Source organism: Onychomys torridus, chromosome 13 (genome assembly GCF_903995425.1).
Source record: "Onychomys torridus chromosome 13, mOncTor1.1, whole genome shotgun sequence".
Lineage (NCBI taxonomy): Eukaryota > Metazoa > Chordata > Mammalia > Rodentia > Cricetidae > Onychomys > Onychomys torridus.
The window spans coordinates 77,397,178-77,423,672 of record NC_050455.1 but is presented as its reverse complement, the minus strand read 5'-3'; the positions used below and the strand labels follow the sequence as shown (position 1 = coordinate 77,423,672).

At 37.4% G+C, this 26,495-nt stretch overlaps 1 protein-coding gene across 1 annotated transcript in view; it reads left to right on the top strand.

Annotated features, from left to right (window-relative positions):
- The window catches only part of Dok6 (docking protein 6), a 465,356-nt gene that overhangs the window by 253,966 nt on the left and 184,895 nt on the right, over nt 1-26,495 (top strand). Inside the window, exon 4 of the mRNA XM_036204473.1 lies at nt 5,183-5,302. Within this exon, the coding sequence (XP_036060366.1) occupies nt 5,183-5,302 (120 nt within the window). The remainder of the gene's footprint in view (nt 1-5,182; nt 5,303-26,495) is intronic.

The window sequence follows — 26,495 nt, the reverse complement described above, 5'->3', positions numbered from 1 at the left end:
ATTTGTTTGCTGCACTATGCTTTCAAGGGAGTAAAGCAAGTGGATTTCCTACAAACCTATATCTTAAAGTATTATGGTTAGGAAAGGCAAAAAGTATGTCAGTGGCATTTGGACTTCAATAAGATATGACAGAGAAATGCAGAGAGGCAATGTCACATCTAAATTCGTCTGGGAAGCTGAATGAAGGTTGAATGAGGCAAATTTTAAAGGAGAATTGAGTGTGAATCAAACGTATGGGAAAAAAATCAAAGGAGAGGCATTTTACAGGGAGAAAATAAAGATATACCTCCTCTTCAGAAACAAAACTATTTATTCCCCACCTCTCAGGAGATCAATTCTTCAAATCTGACACTGAAGTGAAATGCTATTTTGTATATGCTAAATAGAGATGCAATCATTTCATGTCTGCTGAAGTAGTGTTGTGGCTTAAAATATGAGGGAGAAGCAGAAGTGCATTGATCATCAATGAGGCCAGTTTAAGTAAAAAGTGTTTTGCAAGAATGGAAGCTTCATTAAATGTATGCTGCTTTATATATTTTACATGAAAATGAGGAACAGCAGTTCCTATGTTCCCTCAGGGATAGTTTTTTGGAGAAATATTTTTCTTCAGTTTACAGCAAAGAGCAAAGCATGAATTTAATACTTCGATAAATATGAAGATAATGTTGATCGCCCAATCATAGAAAACTCTGAAAAGAAGGTGCAATCAGAATTGTGGGACATGGTGAAGAGGCGTACTCTAGCTGTGTTTTCCTTTGACTTTTACTACAAGCTAAATGCACTTAGGGCTGGCTACAATGGTTCAGGATCGACACAAAAATTGGTCTTACCTGGATCATATGATAGAGTAGCACATGGCCAATGCCATACTTTTCTGCAACGGAAGCTCTATCTGATGGAGATGTTTCTATACATTTGATGGAATTCTTTTTTTTTTAAGTGTATCTCATTTAGGATCACTTAATGTCATTGTGGTTTTAAGCCCAGAATGATAGTAATAAAGCTTGAATGTAATCATTTACTCAAAAGGCATTTCTTAGGACATTCCATGTAATGGCCATTTTCCTTATTAAAAGGGATGCAGTCTCACTGCCTTGGAACTCTGTAGAGGGGAAGTGGAAACACTTTCCCAATTATTAACTACATGTTTGCCTAAAATTTTTGTTTGTTCATCACTTCTCTCCACAAACAAACCTATTTCTCACATACTTCACTTTTCTCTGTTTATCTTGCTATTCCCACGTACCTTTCAATTTTTAGTTTTAAAATCACCAACTTTCTTAATTTAATCCTAGACATTATGAAATATTTGAGTTTCTAGTATGAAGTTCAGAGCTTAAGCACGGCCACAAGCTAATGGGTTAAAGGTGCTTAATGAAAAAAATATTCCTTTCATGGAGAGAAAAATATGGAAAACTTTATGGGACCTTTAATGTCTCTTCGTCTACAAAGTAATTTAATTATTTGGACATTCTGGGTAGACTAAGAAGTTTGATGTGTAAAACAAATGACAAAAGACAATAGGTCTATAGAACTTTCATTTATAGTGAACTTCAGCTTTATAAGAAGAAGAACTATATTTGTACGTGCGTACGTGTGCGCGCATACACACACAGAGTAGCACAGAGTATAGCCTATTTGTAAAATACTTTCCTAGTTTGCAATAGGTCATGGGTTTTGATGAAACAGAGTTAACAGAAAGATACTAAGTACAAATTAAACTAATATGCACAAAAAACAAAAATATTTAAACATACAGAGCTTACATAAGGAAGTACAAATAAAAAGCATAGCTGCATTATTTGAAAAAGGACAGTTAATGCTGGCTAGAGGAAGGGGTGCTACTCTGTCAGTGATGTAACCACACACAAATTGTCCAGGTTGTTATAGAAAATAACATCCCATTCAGGCTCATGCAGGAACACCATTTAAACTCAGTGGGTCACACACATTCAAAGCACTGGAAAGTAGGAAGGGCACTTGCTGGGAAGAAGAGGGGTTAGGCTTGTACAATGGTGCAACTCACATCACTTGAGTGAGTTACCAAAGCCCCAGTACAGAAGCTCAATTCTGGGGAAAGGAAGAGAGGTCCCAATAAATCATATCCCGCAACTGACACCAAGAAGGCAAAGGAAAACAGCAATGTTGAAGGCAAGAAATAAATTTAATACTCAATGTGATCATATGAGATGGCAGAGCAATAATCTTTATCACCATTTGGGGGCACCTGATATAACATTGGATTAAACAGGAAGAACTGAAGCAGTGCTATGCATAAGTACTAGCTTGTTCAGACTATGGTCCTGTTGAACCTCAGAGTACTGTAAGGGGATTTTGAGAATCATTGCTTGAAGGAACAAGCCAGATTCCATCCTGAAATGGTTTTTCGTACATAGTAGATCAAACTCTGTTCCCATAATGGGGCAGTTGTACCCATTATGGGGCAGGTGTTCTCATTAATGGGCAGTTATTCCCATTTATGGGGTAGTTATTCCTACTTAGAAAGAGCAGTCCCATAAAGAAATGATCTTCTTACAAGCTTCCTTGTTCCTAGAATCCAATGTGACCAGTTTCAGGTAATGACTTAAAGATTTTTCAGTATATTCCAGAAGTCAGGGGAAGGATGCTGTAAATATCCCTACAACTTTTGAGACTTTAGCTACTATTTAGTTACTATCATGGTGTCTTCAGCCTTAAAGGAAGGATATTATCAGTTTCTAATAAATGGTCCTTAAATGACTAACATACCCACATGCAGAGATGAGCAAGAATCTGACTCTAATACTACAGATACAAAATAAAGTCATAAATATCTCAATAGCACCAGAGGTAGTTACAGTGCCTCCTGTGATTAGAATGGCAGGGCCATTGTTTTTATTATGTGGTAAAACGCAGGATCTTTCTGCTTTATGTTCTAGTGAATATTTTGATCTACATTAAACTAAAAAGAAGCAGCAAATCTGTCTTGATATCACTTTAATCAAGCCTATTTAATGTTAAGGCAGTGTGACCAAACTCAGGAGGGAAACATCATTTGACCTTGCTAGAGTGGCCCTATGTTAGGAAAGAACTTTATATTAAAATCCCTGAAGTCAAGAAAACCTGTCACAGATAACTTTTTATGGGGAGTTTAAAATGTCAAAGCAAAGGTTGTAGTGTCATCCACAAAGAGCAAGAGATTTGATGGAAATCTATATTACATAGTTCTAGTACAGATTTATGCTGCATGGAAAAGTCAGAAACTTCTCTAAGCAGGTGCCAATGCAAAAGTTTGGATCCAATCTTCCTTTTGTGATGCTGGTGATTGCCCCTAAATATTAAACTTCGTATCTTTATAAAAACCTGCAAAGTAGCGTGGTTCCTGTTCTGTCATTGACTGAACCCTCTCTGCAGTGACCTCATATTAGAACTTCAGAAGCTCATGTAAACAAAAGACCAAGAGTTTTTGTGCTATGGGATTCTGGATCTATGAGAGCTACTCTGGTATTTCCAGCAGAGAAAAAAAGAATATCTTTTGAATGCAATGAAACTGGGAAGTAATCCAAACAAGAATAATGAGTAATTAAATGATTGGAAAGATACTTTGCAGATGTGTGTTGGTCATTTTTGCCATTACTATGATAGCAAACCATACTGAAAGGGAGGACTTATTTATTTTGGCTTATGGTTCAGAAGATATCAATATCAACAACTCTATCACAGCTGTGAGGTTATGGGACTCATATTGGTCCTCAGTGGTAACAATGCTGGGCAGTTGTTATAAGATGTCAACCAAATATTAAAGGCCTCTGTCTGGCTGAAAGCAAAACCAAGCTAAAAGGCTCAAGCCCCACATCCAGGCATCTACCTCCTTTAGCAGAATCATACATTCTAAAGCAGTGGTTTTCAACCTTGCTAATTTTATGATCCCTTAACACAGTTCCTCATGTTCTGGTGATCCCCAACCATAAAATTATTTTATTGCTACTTCTTAGCTGTAGTTTTGCTACTGTTATGAATCATAATTTAAATAACTATTATGCAAATGGTCTTAGATGACCCCTTTGAAAAGGTCACAGGACCCCCAAAGGGGTCATGATACACAGATTGAGAATCACGGTTCTAAATGTTGTACAACCTCCCCAAACAATGCCACCACCTAGGGACTGGAGAACACATTTTTCATAGAAATCATGACAAGATCATGACACCTTCCTTCCATTTGTAGTAAAGGAATCCCAATGCATACAAAAGTAATCCCATTCTAGGGCAGATTCATGATCCTTTGTATTCCCAATGAATTAGGGATCTGACCTCCAGGCCACACATTTCAGAAGCAGAATCAGGAAAACATTAACATGCTTAATATAGTTTTCTTTCCATTGTTTGCTTGTTTATTTTTATTTTATATTTAAATTACTTTTCTAAGAAATTTTCATCAAAAATATTACTCATTCTAAAATATTCTAAAATGAGTAGTATTATGGTTAATGAAAGGATAACAGCACTGGTTTTTTGCTGGTTGTTAGGCAATAGAATCATGAGTCATGGTTACCAGAGTTAGAATGGGCTTTATTAGAGAGAAGAGGGGATAGGACAGGAGAAGCCAGGCCTAGCAGAAAGAGAGGCACAGAGGGAGAGAGAGACCTGGAGAACATAGCGCTGCCTTATAAAGGCATCTGCACACAGAAATCACATGGGTCACACAGGACATATGACCTGGAAATGACTAGGCGAAGTCCAAGACTAGGCATGCACAACCAAGGGGCATGGTTGAAATTCCTATCAGTTAATGCATAAAAGCACCTGGAAAAATGGGAACTAGATGTTAGAGAAATTAATCAGTGGTTAAGGGCACATCCTGCTTTTTCAGAAGACCTACATTCAGTTCTTAGCATGCACATTAGACAGTTTACAATTGTCTATAACACCAGCACCAGGGGATCTGATGTCCTCTTCTGACTTCTTTGGAAACACACACACACATACACACACACACACACACACACACACACACACACACACACACACACACACACACACACACACACACACACTAATAGATGAGAAATAATTGTGGAAATTTTTTCCTGATTCCTCAATTTAGCTTTCTTTGTTCAAGTCCTACCAGTTTCTTGGGGGAAGTTCAGGAAGCGTTCTCCCACTATATTTCCCCTGTCCTGACATGTATGCTCATTTTCAGAGCTGGAGGCTGAGGAGTGGTGCAAACATCTTTGCATGGAATGCCTGGGGACAAGGCTGAATGACATCAGCCTAGGGGAGCCTGACCTACTGGCAGCTGGGGTGCAGCGGGAACAGAATGGTGAGTGACTACCTACTTTCCTGCTATGTCAGCTGGGCTTAAACTGGAGAGTTCCTCAGAGATGTCTCAGAATTTTCATGGTTTGAAGAGTTTATTTTCTTTAAGGATGTGAATACTGGTCCTGAACAAATTCCTGTGGAAGCCACAAATCCAAAAATATATGAGCAGAACAAGTTGAAAATGATGGATGGATTATAAAAATTAATAAGGACACTAAATTTGGTGGTTAGAGAAGCAAGGTGAATCTGGGAAAAGTTGGGGCAGGGGGTATAATATAATCAAATTACAATATATGGGGTTCTTAGAGAATTACTAAAAATATTGAAAAAGAAAGCAAATATCAACAGTATTAAGATTTGAGTGGTATAGCAACTAGAGAAAATTCTAATGTTTAACTCAGGTTCTTAGTTTATTGTTAGTGACACAGCCATAAGTCTAAAAACTTAGGTAGTTACTATGTTTTGTACATATGGCTTTTTAATGAATAACGTTTATATCTTCTTTGATATTTAATATAGATTATTATATTAATAAATTTGGCTTATCTGGATATTAAATCATTTAGAGTATTTGGCTAGTATTTCTACTAGTAGGAAAGTAGTTTATGTGTTTACCTAATACAATGCTGTTTGATTTCACAAATGTGTCTGTAATCTCACGATAATTTGAGTCTCATAGTCTTGATTAGTAATGCTAATTAAACCAGTTTCATCTAGTAATATATCGTTCAATGTGATGTTTTAGGTTATGTTTGTAATAACATTTAATAAATCATCAGCCCATTTTATCTAACTGCAAAATTATCATCACAAGTAACAAATCTAGAATCACAAAAGTAGAATATTTTCTGTGATGTTCAATTAGTATTATAGATAAAAATTGATCCTGCTTTTTAAAAGAATTTGAGGAGTTACCAATAGCATATAAATTTATAACACTGGTAAAAGCATGTCATGAGAGCGCTTGGTGATTATAATGTTGTTGCTACTGAGAGCAATGTTGTTAACAAGCATCATTATCTCATAGTCTATTAAAAGATTGTGTTTTCTTTGTAACAAAAATGAGAAACCAAATAATTTCTTGCTGACTGATCAAACACACACACACACACACACACACACACACACACACACACACACACACACACACATACACACACATATATGCCAGATGCTACCTCTTTGGATAATTTTTACAAAGTCATCAGTGAATTCCTGAGACTCTTTTGTAATGTTTTACAATATTTTCATCCTTTCCCACACTCCCTCTGGTTTTCTGGTTACTGTAGGTACAAACAAAACCTCCATAACTGTGCTGTATAACATACATTCCTCATTCAAAATTTAAAAAGTTAAAGCTGTTGTTGATAAATATTTTTCAAGAGCAAAAGGAAATAGAAGAGATGAGCAAATTAAGCTTGTGGATAGAAAGGCTATGTGTACCTAGCATAAACTATTTGCTTTCACGTCAAATACCTGGAACTACATATGGTTTCCATCCAAATGGATAATGCAATCCCTTCAATGTATTGCAATTCTGTTTCAAATTTGATGATACTTTGGATTTGTCTGAAATCTAAAAAAAAAAAAATTCAATATGTACTCCAGGATATGCAAACATTAAATTATGTGCAAGACCTTAATAAGAAAGCACAAGTTTTCCTCTTTTATTGAGGTTTATTATTATTATTATTATTATTATTATTGTTATTATTATTATTATGTGTTTTAATTTATACATCAGCCATGGGTTCCCCTGTCCTCCACTCTCCCGCACCCACCCCCCCCCTTCCCCCCACCCCTCTCCTCTATTCCCATGTCCTCCAGGAACAAGACACCTCTGGGGACTTATTTGAACCTGGTGGATTCAGTACAAGCAGGTCCAGTCCCCTCCTTCCAGGCTGAGCATGTGTCCCTGTGTAAGCCCAAGGTTCCAAACAGCCAGCGCATGTACCAAGGACAGGTCCCAGTCCCACAGCCTGGGAGCCTCCCAAACAGATCAAGCTATTCAATTGTCTCACTTATCCAGAGGGCCTGATCCAGCTGGGGGCTCCACAGACATTGGTACATAATTCATGTGCTTCCATTCGATTGGCTATCTGTCCCTGTGCTTTTTGCAATCTTGGATTCAACAATTCACACTCTTGTAGTCCTTCTCGACAGTTGGACACCTTGAACTCCACCTGGGTCCTGGCCAAGGATCTCTGCATCCACTTCCATCAGTTATTGAACGAGAGTTGCAAGACTACTGCTAGGGTACTCAGTCATCTAATCACCAGACTAGGTCAGATAAGGCCCTCCCTCAACCACTGCCAGCAGTCTACAGAGGATATATCATTGTTGATTTCTGGGGACCTCTCCAGCACTCTGCCTATTGCTGTTCTCATGTGGTCTTCATTTATCATGGTGTGTTATTCCTTGTTCTCCCTTTCTGTTCTTGATCCAGCTGGGATCTCCTGCTCCCCTAAGCTTTCTTTCCCTCAAATCTTTCCCTTCATTACTCCCACTGTCCTCTAGGTTGTTCATGTAGATCGCATCCATTTCTCTATCATTGGGTGATCCCTGGTCCTTTCTAGGGTCCTGTTTCCTAGGTAGTCTCCCTAGAGTTGTGTAGCAGTCTAGTCATCTTTGCTTTACATCTAGTGTCCTCCTATGAGTAAGTACATACCATGTTTGTCTTTCTGAGTCTGGGTTACCTTACTCAGTATTTTTTCTAGATCCATCCATTTGCCTGCAAACCTCATGATGTCATTGTTTTTCTCTGCTGAGTAGTACTCCATCGTGTATATGTACCATATTTTCTTTATCCATTCATCAGTTGAAGGGCATCTAGGTTGTTTCCAGGTTTTGGCTCTTACAAACAAAGCTGATACGAACATAGCTGACCAAATGCCCTTGTGGTATGATTGAGCATTCCTTGGGTATATGCCCAAGAGTGCTATAGCTGGGTCTTGGGGGAGATGGATTCCCAATTTTCTAAGGAAGCGCCATATTGATTTCCAAAGTGGCTGTACAAGCTTGCATTCCCATCAGCAGTGGAGGAGAGTTCCCCTGCTCTACATCCTCTCCAGCATAAGCTGTCTTCTGTGCTTTTGATCTTAGCCACTCTGACAGGTGTAAGGTGGTATCTCAGAGTCGTTTTGATTTGCATTTCCTGGATAATTAGGGATGTTGAGCAATTCCTTAAATGTCTTTCAGCCATTTGAGCTTCATCTGGTGAGAATTCTCTGTTTAGTTCTATAGCCCATTTCTTAGTTGGACTGTTGGGCATTTTGATGTCTAATTTCTTGAGTTGTTCATATATTCTGGATATCAGCCCTCTGTCAGATGTGGGGTTGGTGAAGACCGTTTCCCATTCTGTAGGCTGTCGCTTTGTCTTGTTGACCGTGTCCTTTGCTCTACAAAAGCTTCTCAGTTTCAACAGGTTCCATGGATTGATGGTTTCTTTCAGTGTCTGTGCTACTGGTGTTATATTTAGAAAGTGATCTCCTGTGCCAATGTGTTCAAGAGAACTTCCTACTTTCTCTTCTATCAGGTTCAGAGTAACTGGATTTATGTTGAGGTCTTTGATCCACTTGAACTTAAGTTTTGTGCACAGTGACAGATATGGATCTATTTGCAGCCTTCTACATGTTGACATCCAATTATTACAGCACCATTTGTTGAAGATGCTTTCTTTTTTCCATTGTACATTTTTGGCTTCTGTAGTTAGAGTTTTCCTGCCTGGCCCACAGTCAGGACAAATCTCTCTCACCTGCCAGTCCCACAGTCGCTCAGACACAACCAAGTAAACACACAGAAACTTATATTGCTCACAAACTGTATGGCTGTGGCAGGCTTCTTGTTATCTACTTCTTCTATCTTAAATTAACCCATTTCTGTTAGTCTATACTTTGCCACATGGCTTGTGGCTTACCAGTGTCTTTACGCGTTGCTTCTCATGGCAACGGCTGGCGGTGTCTCTCCCAGCCTTCCTGTTCCCCGCCTTCTCCTCTTCCTTGTCCCACCTATACTTCCTGCCTGGCCACTGGCCAATCAGAACTTTATTTACACAGAGCAATATCCACAGCAGGCTTCTTTGTCAAAAATTATGTGTTCATATGTGTGCGGGTTAATGTCAAGGTCTTCAGTTCGATTCCATGTTGGTCTTTATGCCAGTACCAAGCTTTTTTTACTAAGTTTGCTCTATAGTAGAGCCTGAGATCAGGGATCGTGATGCCTCCAGAGGTTGTTTTATTGTACAGGATTCTTTTGGCTATCCTGGGTTTTTTGTTTTTCCATATGAAGTTGAGTATTATTATTTCCAGATCTGTGAAGAATTGTGTTGGTAATTTGATGGGGATTGTGTTGAATCTGTAGATTGCTTTTGGTAAGATTTTTTTTTTTTGCTATGTTAATCATGCCTATCCATGAGCATGGGACGTCTTTCCATTTTCTGATATCTTCTTCAATTTCTTTTTTCAGGGACTTAAAGTTCTTGTCATATAGGTCCTTCACATGCTTAGTTAGCATAACCCCAAGGTATTTTATATCATTTGTGGCAATTGTAAAGGGTGGTGTATCTCTGATTTCCTTCTCAGCCTGTTTGTCTATTGTATATAGGAGGGCTACTGATTTTTTTGAGTTGATCTTGTATCCTGCTATGTTGCTGAAGATTTTTATTAGCTCTATCAGTTCCTTGGTTGAATTTTTGGGTTCACTCATGTATACTAACATGTCATCTGCAAATAGGGAGAGCTTGACTTCTTCCTTTCCAATTTGTATCCCCTTAATCTCTTTGTGTTGTCTTATAGCTCATGCTAGAACTTCAAGTACTGTATTGAATAAGTATGGGGAGAGGGGACAGCCTTGCCTTGTTCCTGATTTTAGTGGTATTGCTTTGAGTTTCTCTCCATTTAATTTGATGTTGGCTGTTGACTTGCTGGAGATTGCCTTTATTATGTTCAGGTATGTTCCCTGTATTCCTGATCCCTCCAAGACCTTTATCATAAAGGGGTGTTGGATTTTGTCAAATGCCTTTTCTGCATCTAGTGAGATGATCATGTGGTTTTTTACTTTGAGTTTGTTTATATGGTGTATTACATTGACAGACTTTCTTATGGTGAACCACCCTTGCATCCCTGGGATGAAGCCTACTTGATCATGGTGGATAATTGTTTTGATGTGTTCTTGGAGTCTGTTCACCAGAATTTTATTGACTATTTTTGCATCAATGTTCATGAGGGAAATTGGTCTGTAGTTCTCTTTCTTTGTTGCACCTTTGTTTGGTTTAGAAATCAGGGTAATTGTAGCCTCATAGAAGGACTTTGGTAATATACATTCTGCTTCTATTGTGTGGAACAATTTAAAGAGTATTGGTATTAAGTCTTCTTTGAAGATCTGGTAGAATTTTGCACTGAAACCATCTGGTTCTGGCTTTTTTTGGTTGGGAAACTTTTGATTCTATTTCCTTAGGGGTTATTGGACTATTTAAATGGTTTATCTGGTCTTGATTAAACTTAGGTATGTGGTACCTATCCAGAAAATTATCCATTTCTTTTATATTTTCCAGTTTTGTGGAGTAGAGGTTTTTGAAGTATGACCTGATGATTCTCTGGATTTCTTCATTGTTTGTTGTTATGTCCCCATCATCATTTCTGATTTTGTTAACTGGGGTGCTCTCTCTCTGTTTTGGTTGGTTTGGATAACAGCTTGTCTATATTGTTGATCTTCTCAAAGAACCAACTCTTTGTTTCATTAATCCTTTGTATTGTTCTCTTTTTTTCTATTTTATTGATTTCAGCTCTCAATTTGATAATTTCCTGTCATCTGTTCCTCCTGGAAGACTTTGCTTCTTCTTGTTCAAGGGCTTTCAGGTGTGCTGTCAAGTCACTAGCATGAGATTTCTCCAGCCTCTTTATGTGGGCATTCAGTGCTATGAATTTCCCTCTTAGCACTGCTTTCATAGTATCCCATAAGTTTGGGTATGTGGTGTATTCATTTTCATTGATCTCTAGGAAGTCTTTAATTTCTTTCTTTATTTCTTCCTTAACCCATTGATGATTCAGTTGAGCATTATTCAGTTTCCATGAGATTGTAGGATTTCTGTATTTTTTTCTGTTGTTGAAATCTAACTTTAAACTATGGTGTTCTGATAGAGCACAGGAGTTTATTCCAGTTGTTTTGTATCTGTTGAGATTTGCTTTGTGTCCAAGTATGTGGTTGATTTTAGAGAAGGTTCCGTGGGGTAATGAGAAGAAAGTATATTCTTTTTTTTTGGGGGGGGGGGTGGAATGTTCTGTAGATATCGATTAAGTCCATTTGAGCCATGACATCAGTTAAGTCCATTATGTCTCTGTTAAGTTTCAATTTGGCAGATTTCACCTCTCCAGAGGTGAAAGTGGGTTTTGAAGTCTGACACTATTAATGTGTGGGGTATTATATGTGATTTAAGCTTTAGTAATGTTTCTTTTACATACGTGGGTGCCCTTGTGTTTGGGGCATAAATGTTCAGAATTGAGACTTCATCTTGGTGGATCTTTCCTTAGATGAGTGTGTAATGTCCTTCATCATCTCTTTTGATTGATTTTAGTTTGAAGTCTATTTTGCTGGATATTAGGATTGCTACACCAGCTTGCTTCTTAAGACCATTTGATTGGAAAGTCTTTTCCCAGCCTTTTATTCTTAGGAGGTGTCTGTCTTTGAATCTGAGGTGTTTTTCTTGTATGCAGCAGAAAGATAGGTCCTGTTTCTGTATCCATTCTGTTAGTCTGTATCTTTTTATAGCTGAATTAAGTCCATTGATATTAAGGGATATTAATGACCTGTGATTGTTCCTTCCTGTTGTTATTTTTATTTTTGTGGTGGTAGTGTGTGTGTACTTCTCTTCTTTGGGGTTACTGCTGTGGTGTTATCTATTTCCTGTGTTTTCATGGGTGTATCTGCCTTCCTTTGGTTGGAATTTTCCTTCTAGTGCTTTCTGTAGGGCTGGGTTTGTGGATAAGTATTGTTTAAATCTGGTTTTGTCTTGGAAGGTCTTGTTCACTCCATCTATGATGATTGAAAGTTTTGCTGGGTATATTAGTCTAGGCTGGCATCCATGGTCTCTTAGTGTCTGCATTATATCTGTCCAGGTCCTTCTGGCTTTCAAAGTCTCCATTGAGAAATCGGGTGTTACTCTGATGGGTTTGCCTTTATAAGTCACTTTGGCCTTTTTCCTTTGCTGCCCTTTATATTCTTTCTTTATTCTGTACGTTTAGTTGTTTAATTATTATGTGGCAAGGGGACTTTTTTTGGGGGGTGGGGGTTCTAGTCTGTTTGGTGTTCTACAGGCTTCTTGTATCTTCATAGGCATTTCTTTCTTTAAGGTGGGAAAGTTTTCTTCTATGATCTTGTCAAATATATTTTCTGTGCCTTTGAGTTGGTATTCTTCTCCTTCCTCTATCCCTATTATTTGTAGGTTTGGTCTTTTCATGGTGTCCCAAATTTCTTGGACATTTTGGGTCATGACTTTGTTGGTTTTAATGTTTTCTCGAACTGATGAATCTATTTCTTCTACAGTATCTTCAACACCAGAGATCCTCTCTTCCATCTCTTGCATTCTGTTGGTTATACTTGCAGCTGAAGTTCTTGTTTGTTTACCCAGATTTTCTATTTCCAGCATTCCTTCTCCTAGTGTCTTCTTCATGTTTTCTATTTCCCTCTTCAGGTCTTGGAATGTCTCCCTTGCTTTTTCATGATTTTCTTTCAAGGACTTCTTGTTTTCTTCTGCTTTATTTGTCCTTTCCTCTAGTTTTTTATCGCATTCTTCCCATTTTTTTGTTTGTATGTTCCTCCACTTTATTTTTGATTTCTTCTATATAAGGCTCTAGCTTCTTCATTATGTTACTTATAAGGTTGTTTTCTTCTTCTTCTTCCATTCCGTGATGTTCAGGTCTAGCTGCTGGAGAAGGGCTAGGTTCTGGTGATGCTGTATTGCTCTTTATTTTGTTTTATGTACTTCTGCCTTGACGTCTGCCCATCTCCCCTTGGGTTCATTCTTGGTCTTATCAGTGTACTTGGTCCAGAGAGAGCTGACAGATTTAGGGAGCCTCTCTCTGGTCCAGATGGAAGCTCTGGGCCAGATGGGAGCGCTGGTCCAGATGAGAATGCTGGCCAGATAGGAGCTGGGGGGCTGTATTCTGAGTCTCAGGAAGTCCCTGGGATCTCCTTATTTCATCCAGATGGGAGCTCCTCCTGTCCAGATGGGAGTTCCTCTGGTCTCTTTTCCAGATGGGAGTTTCTCTGGTCTCTGGTCCAGATAGGAGTTCCAGGGCAGGATGGCAGCTAGGGGCTGGTGTCTGATTCTCAGAAAGTGGCTGGGGTCTCTGGCAGATGGGTGGGGGGACAAGGTGTGGAGACTGCAGGGTCTGCCTGCAGTGTTGGAAAAGGGGAGCCTTCTTGCAGGGCCTGCCGATTGGCCGGAAACTGGGGCCAAGTTGGGCAGTTCTTCTTGGGATGGGCTATTTCCAGAGGTGGAACCCAGGTGAGTTGCCTCTCTGACTATAACCCCAGGCACTCACCTCTGTTCCAGATCAAGTTTTCCTCTTTAAAAGACCTTTATAATGAAGTACAAGCTTTTCTCTTTAAAAAAGCATTAATAAGAAAATACAGCAAAAGTAGTTCCTCTATAAACTTTTTAACAGTCTTGAAATTCTAACACCACCAAAACTAAAAATGCCGGCCTAAGAAAAATATTTGATAAAGCAATACGTAGATGTGATTTTAATTATGTTTTTCACAAATCTATACATAATTGTTGTGCTGGAGAAGGTGGTTATTAGTTCATTTAAGTGGCAAAATACACCTGATGCCTTTTCTAGTTTGCTTCTCTATTACTGTGACAAAACACTATGACAAAACATGTCTAAAAGCATGGATAACCATGAGGTAAAGAAGGATAACAACAGATGTATCAACATGCAAGGAGGAAAGAACACAGAACCTCAACCCTATGCAAAGAACTGCAAGCAACTGAGGAATACTGAGGGAGAGAAATCGTCCTCCCCCAGGGAAGAGCACACCAATTGGTTATTCAATATCAAATGGTTAACCCTGAAAACATACATACAAGTAATGTTATGCAGAATGAACAAGGTGTTCTTGAGAGAGACAGAGAGAGGAGAGAGAGAGACAGAGAGAGAGAGAGAGAGAGAGAGAGAGAGAGAGGGAGAGAGAGAAGAGGAGAAAAGAGACAGTATGATTTGAGAGCTTCTCTGAGATAGATACATAATAGTGGACATGAAACTTTATGGTCAAGACTAAGGTGTGTTTCCAACCAGCATGCATCCTCTCCCTCAGGATTGGTAGTGTTCTTGAATGAAACATCTATTCCATAGACAGTATACTCCCTTATTTTATAATCTGATTAAAGTAGATACACATTAATCATAATTTTGTCATAGTCATATATATGTATATATACCATTACCATAATTTGAATATATATGTATACTATATATACATATAACAACAAATAATGAAAAAAGAGGCCAGGAAATTGATAGAGAACAAGGAAGGGTATATGGAACAGTTTAAAGGAGGAAAGGGAAAAATGATGTAATTACATTATATTTAAAAATGCTCCACATATGTGGCAACAGACCAATATCATCTAGGCAATTCTTAAATTGATAGTCTTTCTTCTAAAAATGACTGAATTGTGTTAATTTGACAGCTGAATATAACTCTAATATGACTCTATAAGAAAACCTTACTTTGCCACACATTCTGGGAGGCACACAAGAGTACATCCTTACTGAAATACTTCAGTATTTAGCAATAAAAAAGAAATTTGTGGGGGGGTAGGGAGTATTTTTTTCCCATGAGTCACATTTCCCTTGACTACTAAGACCTCCAGGACAGCCACTGTTCAGAGTGCTGGAGTCCACATATGTCCCTTTGTCTTGCTTCCTCCTAGTATTTAAACATTTGCAATTTGCTATTCATACTGCTGTGGATATCACTTTGTATAAATAAAATGCTGATTGGTCAGTAGCCAGGCAGGAAATACAGGTGGGACAAGCAAAGAAGAGAATTCTAGGATGTGGAAGGCAGAGAGAGAGAGAAAGAGAGAAAACCTGCCATCCTCCACCATGACAAGTGAGATGTAAAGTACCAGTAAGCCATGAGACACATGGCAACTTATAGACTAATAGGAATTGGTTAATTTAAGATATAAGAACAGATAACAAGAAGCCTGCTATGGCCATACAGTTTGTAAGTAATATAAGTCTCTGTGTTTTTATTTGATTGGGTCTGAGAAGCTGTAGGACTGGTGGTTAAAAGAGATTTTTCCTGACTGAGGGCAGGACCAGGAAAACTCTAGCTACACCATACTACATGAGGACAATTTAAAAAAAACCCAACTCAACAAAATATTTCAAACTGTACTATAGCTAGATAATTATTAATAATTCTAGCAAACATGCAATTTGCATGTATTCCCCAGTTTTCTCTCTTCCTAGTCAGTACGTCTCTTCTATATAAATGGTGACTTGACTTGAGAGCTTCCCTGAGATAAATGCCAGGAAGCTTCAAAACTTTATGGTCAAGACTAAGGTGTGTTTCCAGCCAGCCAGCACAGATCCTCTCCTACAGGTTTGATGGTGGTCTTGAAAGAATTACCTGGTCCATAGACAGTATACTCCCTTATTTTATTGAAAACTTATGAAGGTACTTAATGCTTTAGTTAGCTAATTAAAGTCTTTACAATTTATATCTTTAAAGGTATTCTTTGACTTACTCCAAATCACTGCCCCAAACTTTTCAAGTATAATAAACTTTTTAAAGTAAATGGAATCATTAATGTCTTACTACATGCTTGAAGTCATTTATTTTTGCTCCTTTTTCTTATTGTAAAACTTTTCTCATACAATATATTTTGATCATGTTTTTCTCTACTTCAGTTCCTCCTCAATCTTCATCTCTATATCTATGCAATTTTATGTTCTCTCTTTAAAAAACAAAAACCAGAAACACACACACACACACACACACACACACACACACACACACACACACACACACTTATACAAAACTACACATAAATGGAAACCAAAATATACAAGCAAAAAATGAATAAGACAAAGCAACCAATACAAAAGGTCTACAAACATACATTTCAGATTGTTTTATCTTGGCCAATGCCTCCTGGGCATGGAGCCTGTCTTGAAATATTAATATACCTGGTTAGATTCCACTGAGGAAAACTACATTTTCTTATGCCAATGGGTATCAATAGCAGGTATCTTCTTGATTAGGGCTACAAGCTCATGTCCATTTGCCCTTCTCAGTGCTGGGACCCCCATTTAGCTTGAACCTGTGAAGGCCATTTGAATGATGTCACAGTGTTTATATGTCCATCAATATCAATCACTCCTGCTATGGCTGAAAGACACTTTTATTTTATTTTTGAGTCATCCATCACCTCTGCCTCCTACAATCTTTCTGTCTCCTCCTCTACATATATCCCTGAACCTTAGAGGAGTATATTTGATAAAGAATTCCCATTTAGGAATGAGTGCTTGGAAGTTTCTTGATCTCTGCACATTTTCCACTTTGGGGTCTCTGTCTTAGTTCTCATCTGCTGCAAGAAGAAACTTCTTGGATGAGGGTTGAGTGAGGTACCAGTCAATAGGAGTGAAGCTTCTAGTTAGGCACTAGCTTAAGTTCTGTGTTCAGTGAGATATGTAAGCATTCTTTTCAGCAATAAGGCCTTACCATCAGTTAGGTTGGAGAGAGTAACCAATATCCTTGGCAATAGCTGCTGATGTTTTGGAGTTTCCATGGTGGCCCTTTGGCCAATGTGAAGTCACTAATTTTACAGATTAAAATAAATCATTTATGAAAGATTTGCCATTACAGATTTAGTGATTTATTTCCTTGTTATTTGGGTATCAGATGATAAACTATATATAATTCATATAAATATAATTGTGTTTTATGTTCAATCACATACTTAGATTTCCACTGAACTTTTTCTCCTGAGAAATAAAGTCTATAGGCTTGAAGACTCCATATAAAATAAATTACTTTACTGTAGTTTGTGGTGATCTCACACTATTCTCTAATCAAGGAAAGTCAAACTACTTTGTTTTGACTGCAATTTTTTTTTTTGCTTTCAAAAATGCTATTCTTTCTCAACTATAATCCTGACCATACAATTTGATTTTATTTACTTACTTCTAGGCTAGCTAAGAATAGATATTTATGCAAATAATTTTAAAGCTGAAAAATAATGTGGGTGCTGAGATAAAAGTGGTTATTGGTTAAATTCTTTACTGTGATCTTTATCTTGTGCTGTCAGCTGCTTTCACATTGACTCAAATACATACCTTTCCCTTTCTCTCTTTCTCTCTCTGCCTGTCTCAAAAAAAGAGCATAATAAGTAGACATTTCTAGCTTTGAATTCTTCAAATTTCCTAGTCACCAGTTCACAAGAATTACTTCAGATACCCAGAGAAAAGTAAGGCATTAAAAAAGTTGTTCTAGAATAATGGGATGTATGTATAGGAAGTCATATGAATCTGTTGTGCAATAGTTTCCTCTGTGATTCAAACAATCCATCCTGCAGGGAAGCTCCTTAAGCAGGAAGGTAAACAACTCAAAATAGCTTCAGGAAGTCCCTGAAAATGATGAAATTCACTAGGCCTCTCTGTACCAGAGTAAGCAATAAAACCTGAAAGTCTTCCGCAGACGGTTGAACCAAACTGAAAAGAAGACTGCGAGACCAGACCAGCTACCTGGAAGATGTTTACACCAACTGAGTCACTTGGAAAGACACTCTCTAATCTGTTGAGATACCTGCAAGCCATACAGTGTGATCCAGGTTCCTGGGTTTTGTGAGCTGTCACCCCTGTTAGGGTGAGCTTTGGTGATGCAGCTGTCAGTGGATTTTCCTCTTTTAAGTAACCCTTCATCCATATTTCTGTATAAAACTCATTGGTTCACCAAGTTGGAATTTGGTGCTATGCATATTTTGGTCTTCTATATGGGATTTCTATCTGGGATGAGTAGACCTATGTTTTGCATCTCACAACAGAAAAGTTTTGTCACACAACAGAATCAGAGGCTCTAGTCCATAACACATTCAAGAATTAATTTAATATGGGTGCAATTAAAGACAACTCTTTCTTACATACAACACTAAAAACATGAACTATAAGAAGAAATCAGCCAGAATTCATAAAAAAAAATCAAATTTATGAATGCCAAAATCATAATATTTTTAGGTGAAGTAAATAAAAAAAGAAATCACAGATGGAGGAAATTAGCACTCTGCTGAAGCTGGCTTCTGCCAATTTACAAGAGCCTACTATTAGAGGCAAAAATATCCTAAGTGCTAGAAACTAGAGCTGTACTTGCTTCTGAGTGGCGAATAGCTAGAATATGGTGGAAGACAATGAATGTCCTGAGGTGACAGGAATATTCTGTATCCCAGTATATCTTTGTCAAAAGCAAAAGACATAAACATTCCACTCATATGTCACAATATGGAACAATATTTTTAAAAAATCAAGAAAATATTATAAAAAGTAATGACATTTAAATTACTTCCTACCTTCTTTAATTAAATAACATAAGAAAAGTTAATGAAAATATGAGCTAAAATATTTATCATAAACATCATAATGAAAGGACCTTATATTCAGAATTCCCAAATCAACAAAAGAAACAATGCAACTTTTTTTTTTTAATCAACCTTGTCAAGACCTTTAAAAGGTCCTCTGGATAGGTGAGACAGTTGTTTGGCTTAAACTATTTAGAGGGCCCCAGGCAAGCAAGGGATCAGGACTCATCCCTGGTGAAAGAGTTGGCTTTTTGGAGCCCAGTGCCTACGGTGGTACACTTTGTGCAGCTTTGGTGCAGGGAAGAGGGGCTTGGACCTGCCTCAACTGAATGTACCAGGCTCTGCTGACTCCCCATAGGAGACCTTGCCTTGGAGGAGGTGGGAATGAGGGGTGGGTTGGAGGGGAAGGCTGGGGGTGGGAGGAGGAAGGAGAGGGGAATCTGTGGTTGGTATGTAAAATGAATAGAAAATCTCTTAATAATACCAATAAAAGAAAAAAAGAATATATGTAAATGAATTTGGAATTATACTATCAAGCAATTCTTGAAAAACTTTTTGCAATTTAGCCCAATGCTTCAGATTTTAGTGTCCAATGTATATAATAATCAAGGATGTTTAAAACTATCTATAAATATGGTGATATTGTGTTCCCCAATATATTGTGTGCCCTAATAAATGTATCTGGGGTCAGAGAACAGAACAGCCACTAGATAGACATAGAGGCCAGAAAATGGTGGCACACACATCTTTAATCCTAGCATTCTAGAGGCTGAGATCCATCCAGATCTCTGTGAGTTCAAAGCCACACTGGAAACAGCCATGCATAGTGACACATGCCCTTAATCCCAGGAAGTGATGGCAGGAAGCAGAAAGGTATATAAGGCATGAAACCCAGGAACTAGAGTTGGTTAAGCTTTTAGGCTTTTGAGCAGCAGTTCAGCTGAGATCCACTCAGATGAGGACTCAGAGGCTCTCAGTTTGAGGAAACAAGATCAGCTGAAGATTTGGTGAGGTGAGGTTAGCTGTGGCCTGTTCTGTCTCTCTGATCTTTCAGCGTTCACCCCAATAACTGACTCCAGGTTTGTTTTTATTAATAAGACCTTTTAAGATTTATGCTACAAGTAGAGCCTACCAGTGAAACAAAATGAAGTGAATTATTTATCAAATTGAGATAAAAGTCATATTATTGCAGGTTAATTATATACTAGAAAAAGTTGGTTTAACTTCAGCATTTTCCAAATGGTAATCACCACATAAGATAAAGCATAGCCAGAGAGTGAAACATTTATTAAGAATTTTGTGCTCATAATAGCATATGAAAGAGCATACACTATAACAAGTATGATGAAAATAATAACAATTTATATGACTATGTTCAGATGTTTATGTGTACTCTAATGAGGGTTAGTTACTTCTACAAGGGATAACAATAACTGAATTTTTATTTTTAAATATTTTCCATAGTTATTGAAATAAACTTGATTTACTTGGAAAATTCTATCAGCAATCAGATTTTTCAAAATTTGGAAATAACTAGGGCATTAGAAATTCACTAAGAATATTAAGTACTGGTGATTAATTAAAGAAATTAAATAAAAAAAACAGGTATTCCAGTTTTCAAATTCACAGAGACCTGCCTGTGCATTGAACAGATAGCAACAGGTTGTGCAACTTATAGCCACATTACAATCAAATAAATTTTGATAAATTCTTAGTTTAGGAAGGGATGGAATCACATTTTCGAAAAAGTTCTATAATTTTTGAAAAGCATTAGTCATGTTTTGTTTTACTGCTAATTATTTAAGGCTATATCTAGATATACAATCATCAACTTCCTCATTGCATATCAGTTTCCTATGTTCCTGAATTAAGTGGTGAACATTTCAATATCACTGTACAGTAGAAATTTTAAAATAGGGGCTGGAGAGATGGCTCAGAGTTTAAGATCACTGACTGTTCTTCGTAATGTTCTGAGTTCAATTCCCAGAAACCACATGGTGGCTCACAACCATCTGTAATGAGATCTGGTGCCCTCCTCTGGCCTGCAGTCATACATGCTATATACATAATAAATAAATCTTTTTTAAAAAGAAATTTAAAAATAATATGTAAAATAGAAGAGGCTAGCATTGGCTTCTTTTCTTCTGTATAAGATGCGGTTACACTTAATTCTTTAGCACTTCTTGTAACTTAAACAAAGCAGATTGTATCACATAATAGAGTGGACCCACATTCCAAACCAGATGGATATCTATAATAAATTTCAAGCTTTTGCTCATTTATTCTTAAAGATCCATGTTGAATCACTCCTCAGTGTTTCATATTATACCAGTGTCTGGTGTCTGATGTTTTTCTTAAATAGTACTGTCTAAAATATTTATTGGTTTTGTATTCTTACAAAAATTTGTTTGTAGATGGTATCTCATAATTCTGAAATAACAACTATAGAATGGGAATTTGGGGTTCAAAAATGTCTGACAGCCATAGAGTTGTACATAATGAGTGAAATTACTAAGAAATTGTTTGGAACAGGCTGGAGGATTATTGAACACAATTCTATGAATAGCTTTCATAGGAGGAGAGTAGAAAGTGTGGACACTCCACCCACTGCACTGGCAGAAAGAGGGGGAATATGGAACTATTTGCTGAGTTGGGGATATTGGTGGCAATGGCAGACAGGCTGTTCACACTAGTAAGCTGCTGGAAATGCAAAGATCCTACCAAGTAGAAGGCCAGGCTAAATTCCCAGAGCACCCGTGTTTGGAGCTGAAGTTGTTTCTGTTTTTCCCATGATGGATCTAAGGTCTGAGGATTAAAATGAAATACAGCTCTTCATCATAGTCAAATACACAGATGCTGAATAGTCAGTGAACCACATTTCTATACTAACTGCATCAATCATACATGAGCTTTCTTGGAAAATAAGTAGATACTTAAGGTTAGCCCACCTTGACTCATTTTGACATACATGATGCACATCAGGATACTTGCCTAGCTGTGCAAAGAGTTTTCTGAAGAAAGAGAATGGGAGTATAGAGCAAAAGAACAATGCAGCAGTGTGGAACCTGTGTGCAAGTGAGAACTCCCATTAGGGTGCACTACCCTGTAATGGTCTAGATATTCTCTGAAAAGCTCTACTTAACCTCCAAAGGACAGTCAATTCCTGAATTGCTTGCCATTAGTAATACAGCAACACAGAAGTAAACCTAACCTCCAATAGTAGTAGCTAATTAGCAAAGATTCTCCATGCCCCCTCCCTTTCTTTTCTATCCCCTTTCCCAAGACAGACACCCCCAACAAAGGAAGTTATAGAAGAATTAAGATGTTGGAGCAATCTGTTGGGTTCCAAGCCACTGACTTCCCCTGAGAGAAAGGAGGGTGAGATGTTAAATCCAGATCGCAGTGGCTGAGTAATTAATTGATGACATAAAGATGAATCTATCCTCATGTCTGACAGTGAACTAAGAACTGAGCATGTGTTGCAGGTAACATCATAGATAAGAAGAGGATAAAAATAGTTATTCTGTAGCAGCAACAGAAAATAAACTATTTTTTAAAACTACATCATGCTCAATCTGCATCTGTTTTTGAACTAATTACAGGAATAAATTTAACTTGCATGCTCTCTTTTATAAATAATTTTAGTTAATTCTTTAGAGGTATTTTAATAGGGAAGATGTACAAATAGTGAGTTTTACCTCACATAATCATAGGTAAATAGGAAAATATGTAAAATTCAAAAGCATCAACTTTTCTGGTTACATAGTCATGATTAGTCATTTCACAACTATTTAAATAAATGTGCATAATTCTTAGTTTTGTTTATTTATTAATAAAATATATATCTTAAAAATAAATGAGTGTTCTACTTTTTGCTGTGGGAAACCATGGAACTGAAATTCAGGCAAATTGGCAGAATCGAAACTGTAGATAAAACTTAGTGCAAAGAGTGACTCAAAACCTAAGATCTAAGCAATGCCTTATTTTGTGGGACTTACATTTCTGAGCCCTATTTAACTTGTAAAAGGAAGAGATAGATAATACCAATGTAAGGATTTCTATGGATGGAAATTATTGTTGGATTTAACCAATTTCTGTGGAAATGTAATGTTTCAATAATGTGTGCATCTCCTGTCTTCTAGCTATATAGGATAATTAACACTATATTTCATCATATCCAAGGCTACCATCTCTAAAGAAGAGGGAGAAGCGGGATGGAATGGATAAAAGTTACCAACAACCAACTAATGAAAGGAACATTTTTTGAAAAAAGGGAATAATTGGTACTCAACAAACATTTCTCAAATTTATTCTAGCAAAGACGAACTAATGGTACCACCATGCTCACAAACACACTAGACTTTGTTACATGCTAAGTGCATGGAATTTTAAACACCATCTTTTTGCAAATGCTATTTGTAACAATAAATTTGATTCAACAGATGTATCTCTTTTCTGGTCTGTTAACATTTCTACCTGTGTTTTGTATCTCTTACAAAAAATTGAAATTATCATGGTGATATATGAAAAGGAAGAGGTAGAAGGAATAACAGTGATGACTTTGGACAGAGTATTGAACTACCCTCCAAATTTACATCTCTCTACCTGTATGTAGTACAGCTCTCAGACCTCATCAAAGAAATTTCTTTGTACAGTTGGTGTTGGTTAATGTAGAAACTCAGAACTGGCTAAACAACAGCAAATAAGTGACTGTGTAGTACACAGCCACAATGGAACATCTGTATCACACCCCCTCCCCAAAGGCCAGGGATTGTAGGTCCTAGATGTTCAGAATGACTGACAAAAAACAGCATCTTTGAGACAAGAGAGAACCACTAAACTCATGAACTCAAGTTTCAAGTCAGTCACAAGTTATTTAAAATGGGTTAATGAGAAAATATTAGAGCATGATTTTGAGTGTGCAGGTTTGTCCTACTAGAACACGGCATAACATTTTACAAGCTTTGTTTTCTCTACCATTATTTCAACTTGGCCATACTATAATATTAATTTTACATTTAAAATTTAACATTTAACATTTTAATTTATTAATTTTAAATTTAGTATTACAAATCAACAATGTAACAAATGTGGAACTCAAAATGTGAAAGCTTTGTCATCTCCTGGAATAAGTAAAAACTCAGATCTGCCTAGTAGAGATGCCATGGCTGTATGAAGCCTTGATTCTCTGTTTAAATCTACCTTATGAGCAATTTTTAAAGACATAAAAGTCTAAAAATTGGTGCTTGGATCATGAAAATTAAATATTTGCTCTTTCATTTTAAAAGTAACATTCTTTGACAATGTTTTAAACTACTCACCTCATGTACTTATTCCACCTCCCTGAGAGATTGTTGATAACTAATACCTGTTTGGGCAGGTGATGTCATTATCTTTATTGATGTGGCAGATGATGTCATTGTCTTTATTGGTGCAGATACAGATGAACTTCTTCTACTACCCCAAAAAATAAAAGTAGCCTTTCACCCAAATTTGAACAAGAAAATCTAATTATACTTGTGAGTCACACAGAAGAAGACATGGAAGTAGGATGTGGAGAAGTTTCCAGGAGGAGATGGAGACAGATGAGAGAGGGAGATGGGGTGAAAATGACTAGAATTCATCATACAAATATGGAATGCTGTCAAACAGAAAAAAATGTAAAAAGGAAACATCACAAAAAAATGTAGAGGTGCCCATTGAAACCACCCACACTGAAATGACCTGTCAACAAAACCCTTCACAAATGTTAGTAGTAATTAGCACCATTTTAATTGAATCTAAAATTCCTGAAAACCCAGTCACTAGTAGATAATGGGTTTTGAATATATATAGCACAAAAAAATATTTCTAAAGGTAACTGCATTATTTCAAATATTGTAAAAAAGTAGCATCAAAAGAAAAATTGGAGATTCTAAACCATAAAAACAAAATGTTAATTTGAGCTGTATGGTTAAAACATATTTGAGGCAAGGAAAAGTCAGAGGCAAGAGAAAGAAAAGGAATCCCATTGGCAATACCACTAGCTTTGCATTTCCTACAGCTGTCTGGGAGGTTGCTTTTGAGACAATTATCCAATCACACTTCATTTTCATATATAAATGGATCCATGGTTTTGATACCTAGAACAGTTTGTTATGTGACTCTTTTAATTCACTTATTATTAATTCTCTATCTCCAAAGTTCTGAAAAAGATTGATATTAATTTCTCCTTTATAAAGTTTATCATCGACATTTGATCAGATAGTTATTTCTGTGAGAATGAAAAGGTATTTTTATTGGTGAAATTATTAAGGCCACTCCACGTAGTTAAAAGGGAGGTTTATTTTGTGGGGTACTTACAAATGAGGGGGTAGGTTACAGGGTCTGGCAAGGGTATAGCACAATCCGGCGTTGTTCTCTGGAGAACTCTGCTCGGTCTACCTCCAGCGTCCAGAGTCCGGGAACCAAGAGCGTGAGTACTTCCCGATCCTTCGTCTTCCGCTTCCTCCTCTGCCCCGCCTTGTGGGCGTGACCATTACCAAAGCCTCAGTGGGGGTTGGAACTTCCAGGCCAATGCTGGGATGGCTACCCACTACATCTCCCCCTTTTGTCTAAATAAGAAAGTTGTAACCTAATACAAGACTATATACAAAGAGATGGTTGTCAAATATTGTCCAGGAGTAATGAGGGATAATGACCTAGATAAGTTGGAATTACGATAAGTACAAACAATATCAAGCAAAAAACACATAGTAAAATCCAGGGAAGTCTAGGGCATGGGTAGGTGGCGTGTTACAAAGATCATTCCAAAAGGTGTCCTATCCTAAAGAACCTGAGTCTAATACATAATATATCCTATCTAAGATATTATATATGTATATATACTAAGTTGTAACTATAACTGCTAATCTCCAACCTCATCAAAGACCTGAGAAGGAATATAATAATATCTGAGAAATGGGAGAAGGACGCAAGCAACTTTCGGGAGTCTTGCAAGAGTAGACAGAGACAGCTAGCAGCCTGGACAGTCACCTAACGTTTCTCAGTATCGTTGGTGCATTCAAATTGGCTACAGGCCTAGAGTATCTGGCAGACCATTTTCAGAAGCAGGAATTCTGAAAGACCATCTTACCCTGTCTTGGCAAAGTATAGTGGTCGCTTTCCTTGTGTCCCGCTTGTCCAGAAAGGACAGCATTTGTACTGTCAGCAGTTGAGGCGAGGGCAGTTCTTTGCCCAGTAGGCCATTTTGTGCCAAGAAGACAAAGACAAATTTCCAAATGGAAATGTCTTAGAAGCCCAACATCCTCTCGGGATCAAATTGGTGCTGCCAGGAGCAATTATGTCTCATGTCAACAGAATTCTAAGTTATTTAAATGCCATGTTCTCTAGGTCCATGAAGTGTTTGAAGATTACCTGTCCATCTGACCTATGTATTTATAAATCTGGATAACCTAACTAACATAATTATAGAGATGACAAGCATAGGTGACAATAACTATGTAAGTCTTATCTACCTAAACAACCTAAGGACTAAGCTTCCTATAAATAAGGCAAACAGTCTGTAAGCAAATGTACAGTAAAAGGACAATGACTTTAAATTGTGACAATACACAAAATAACTTTA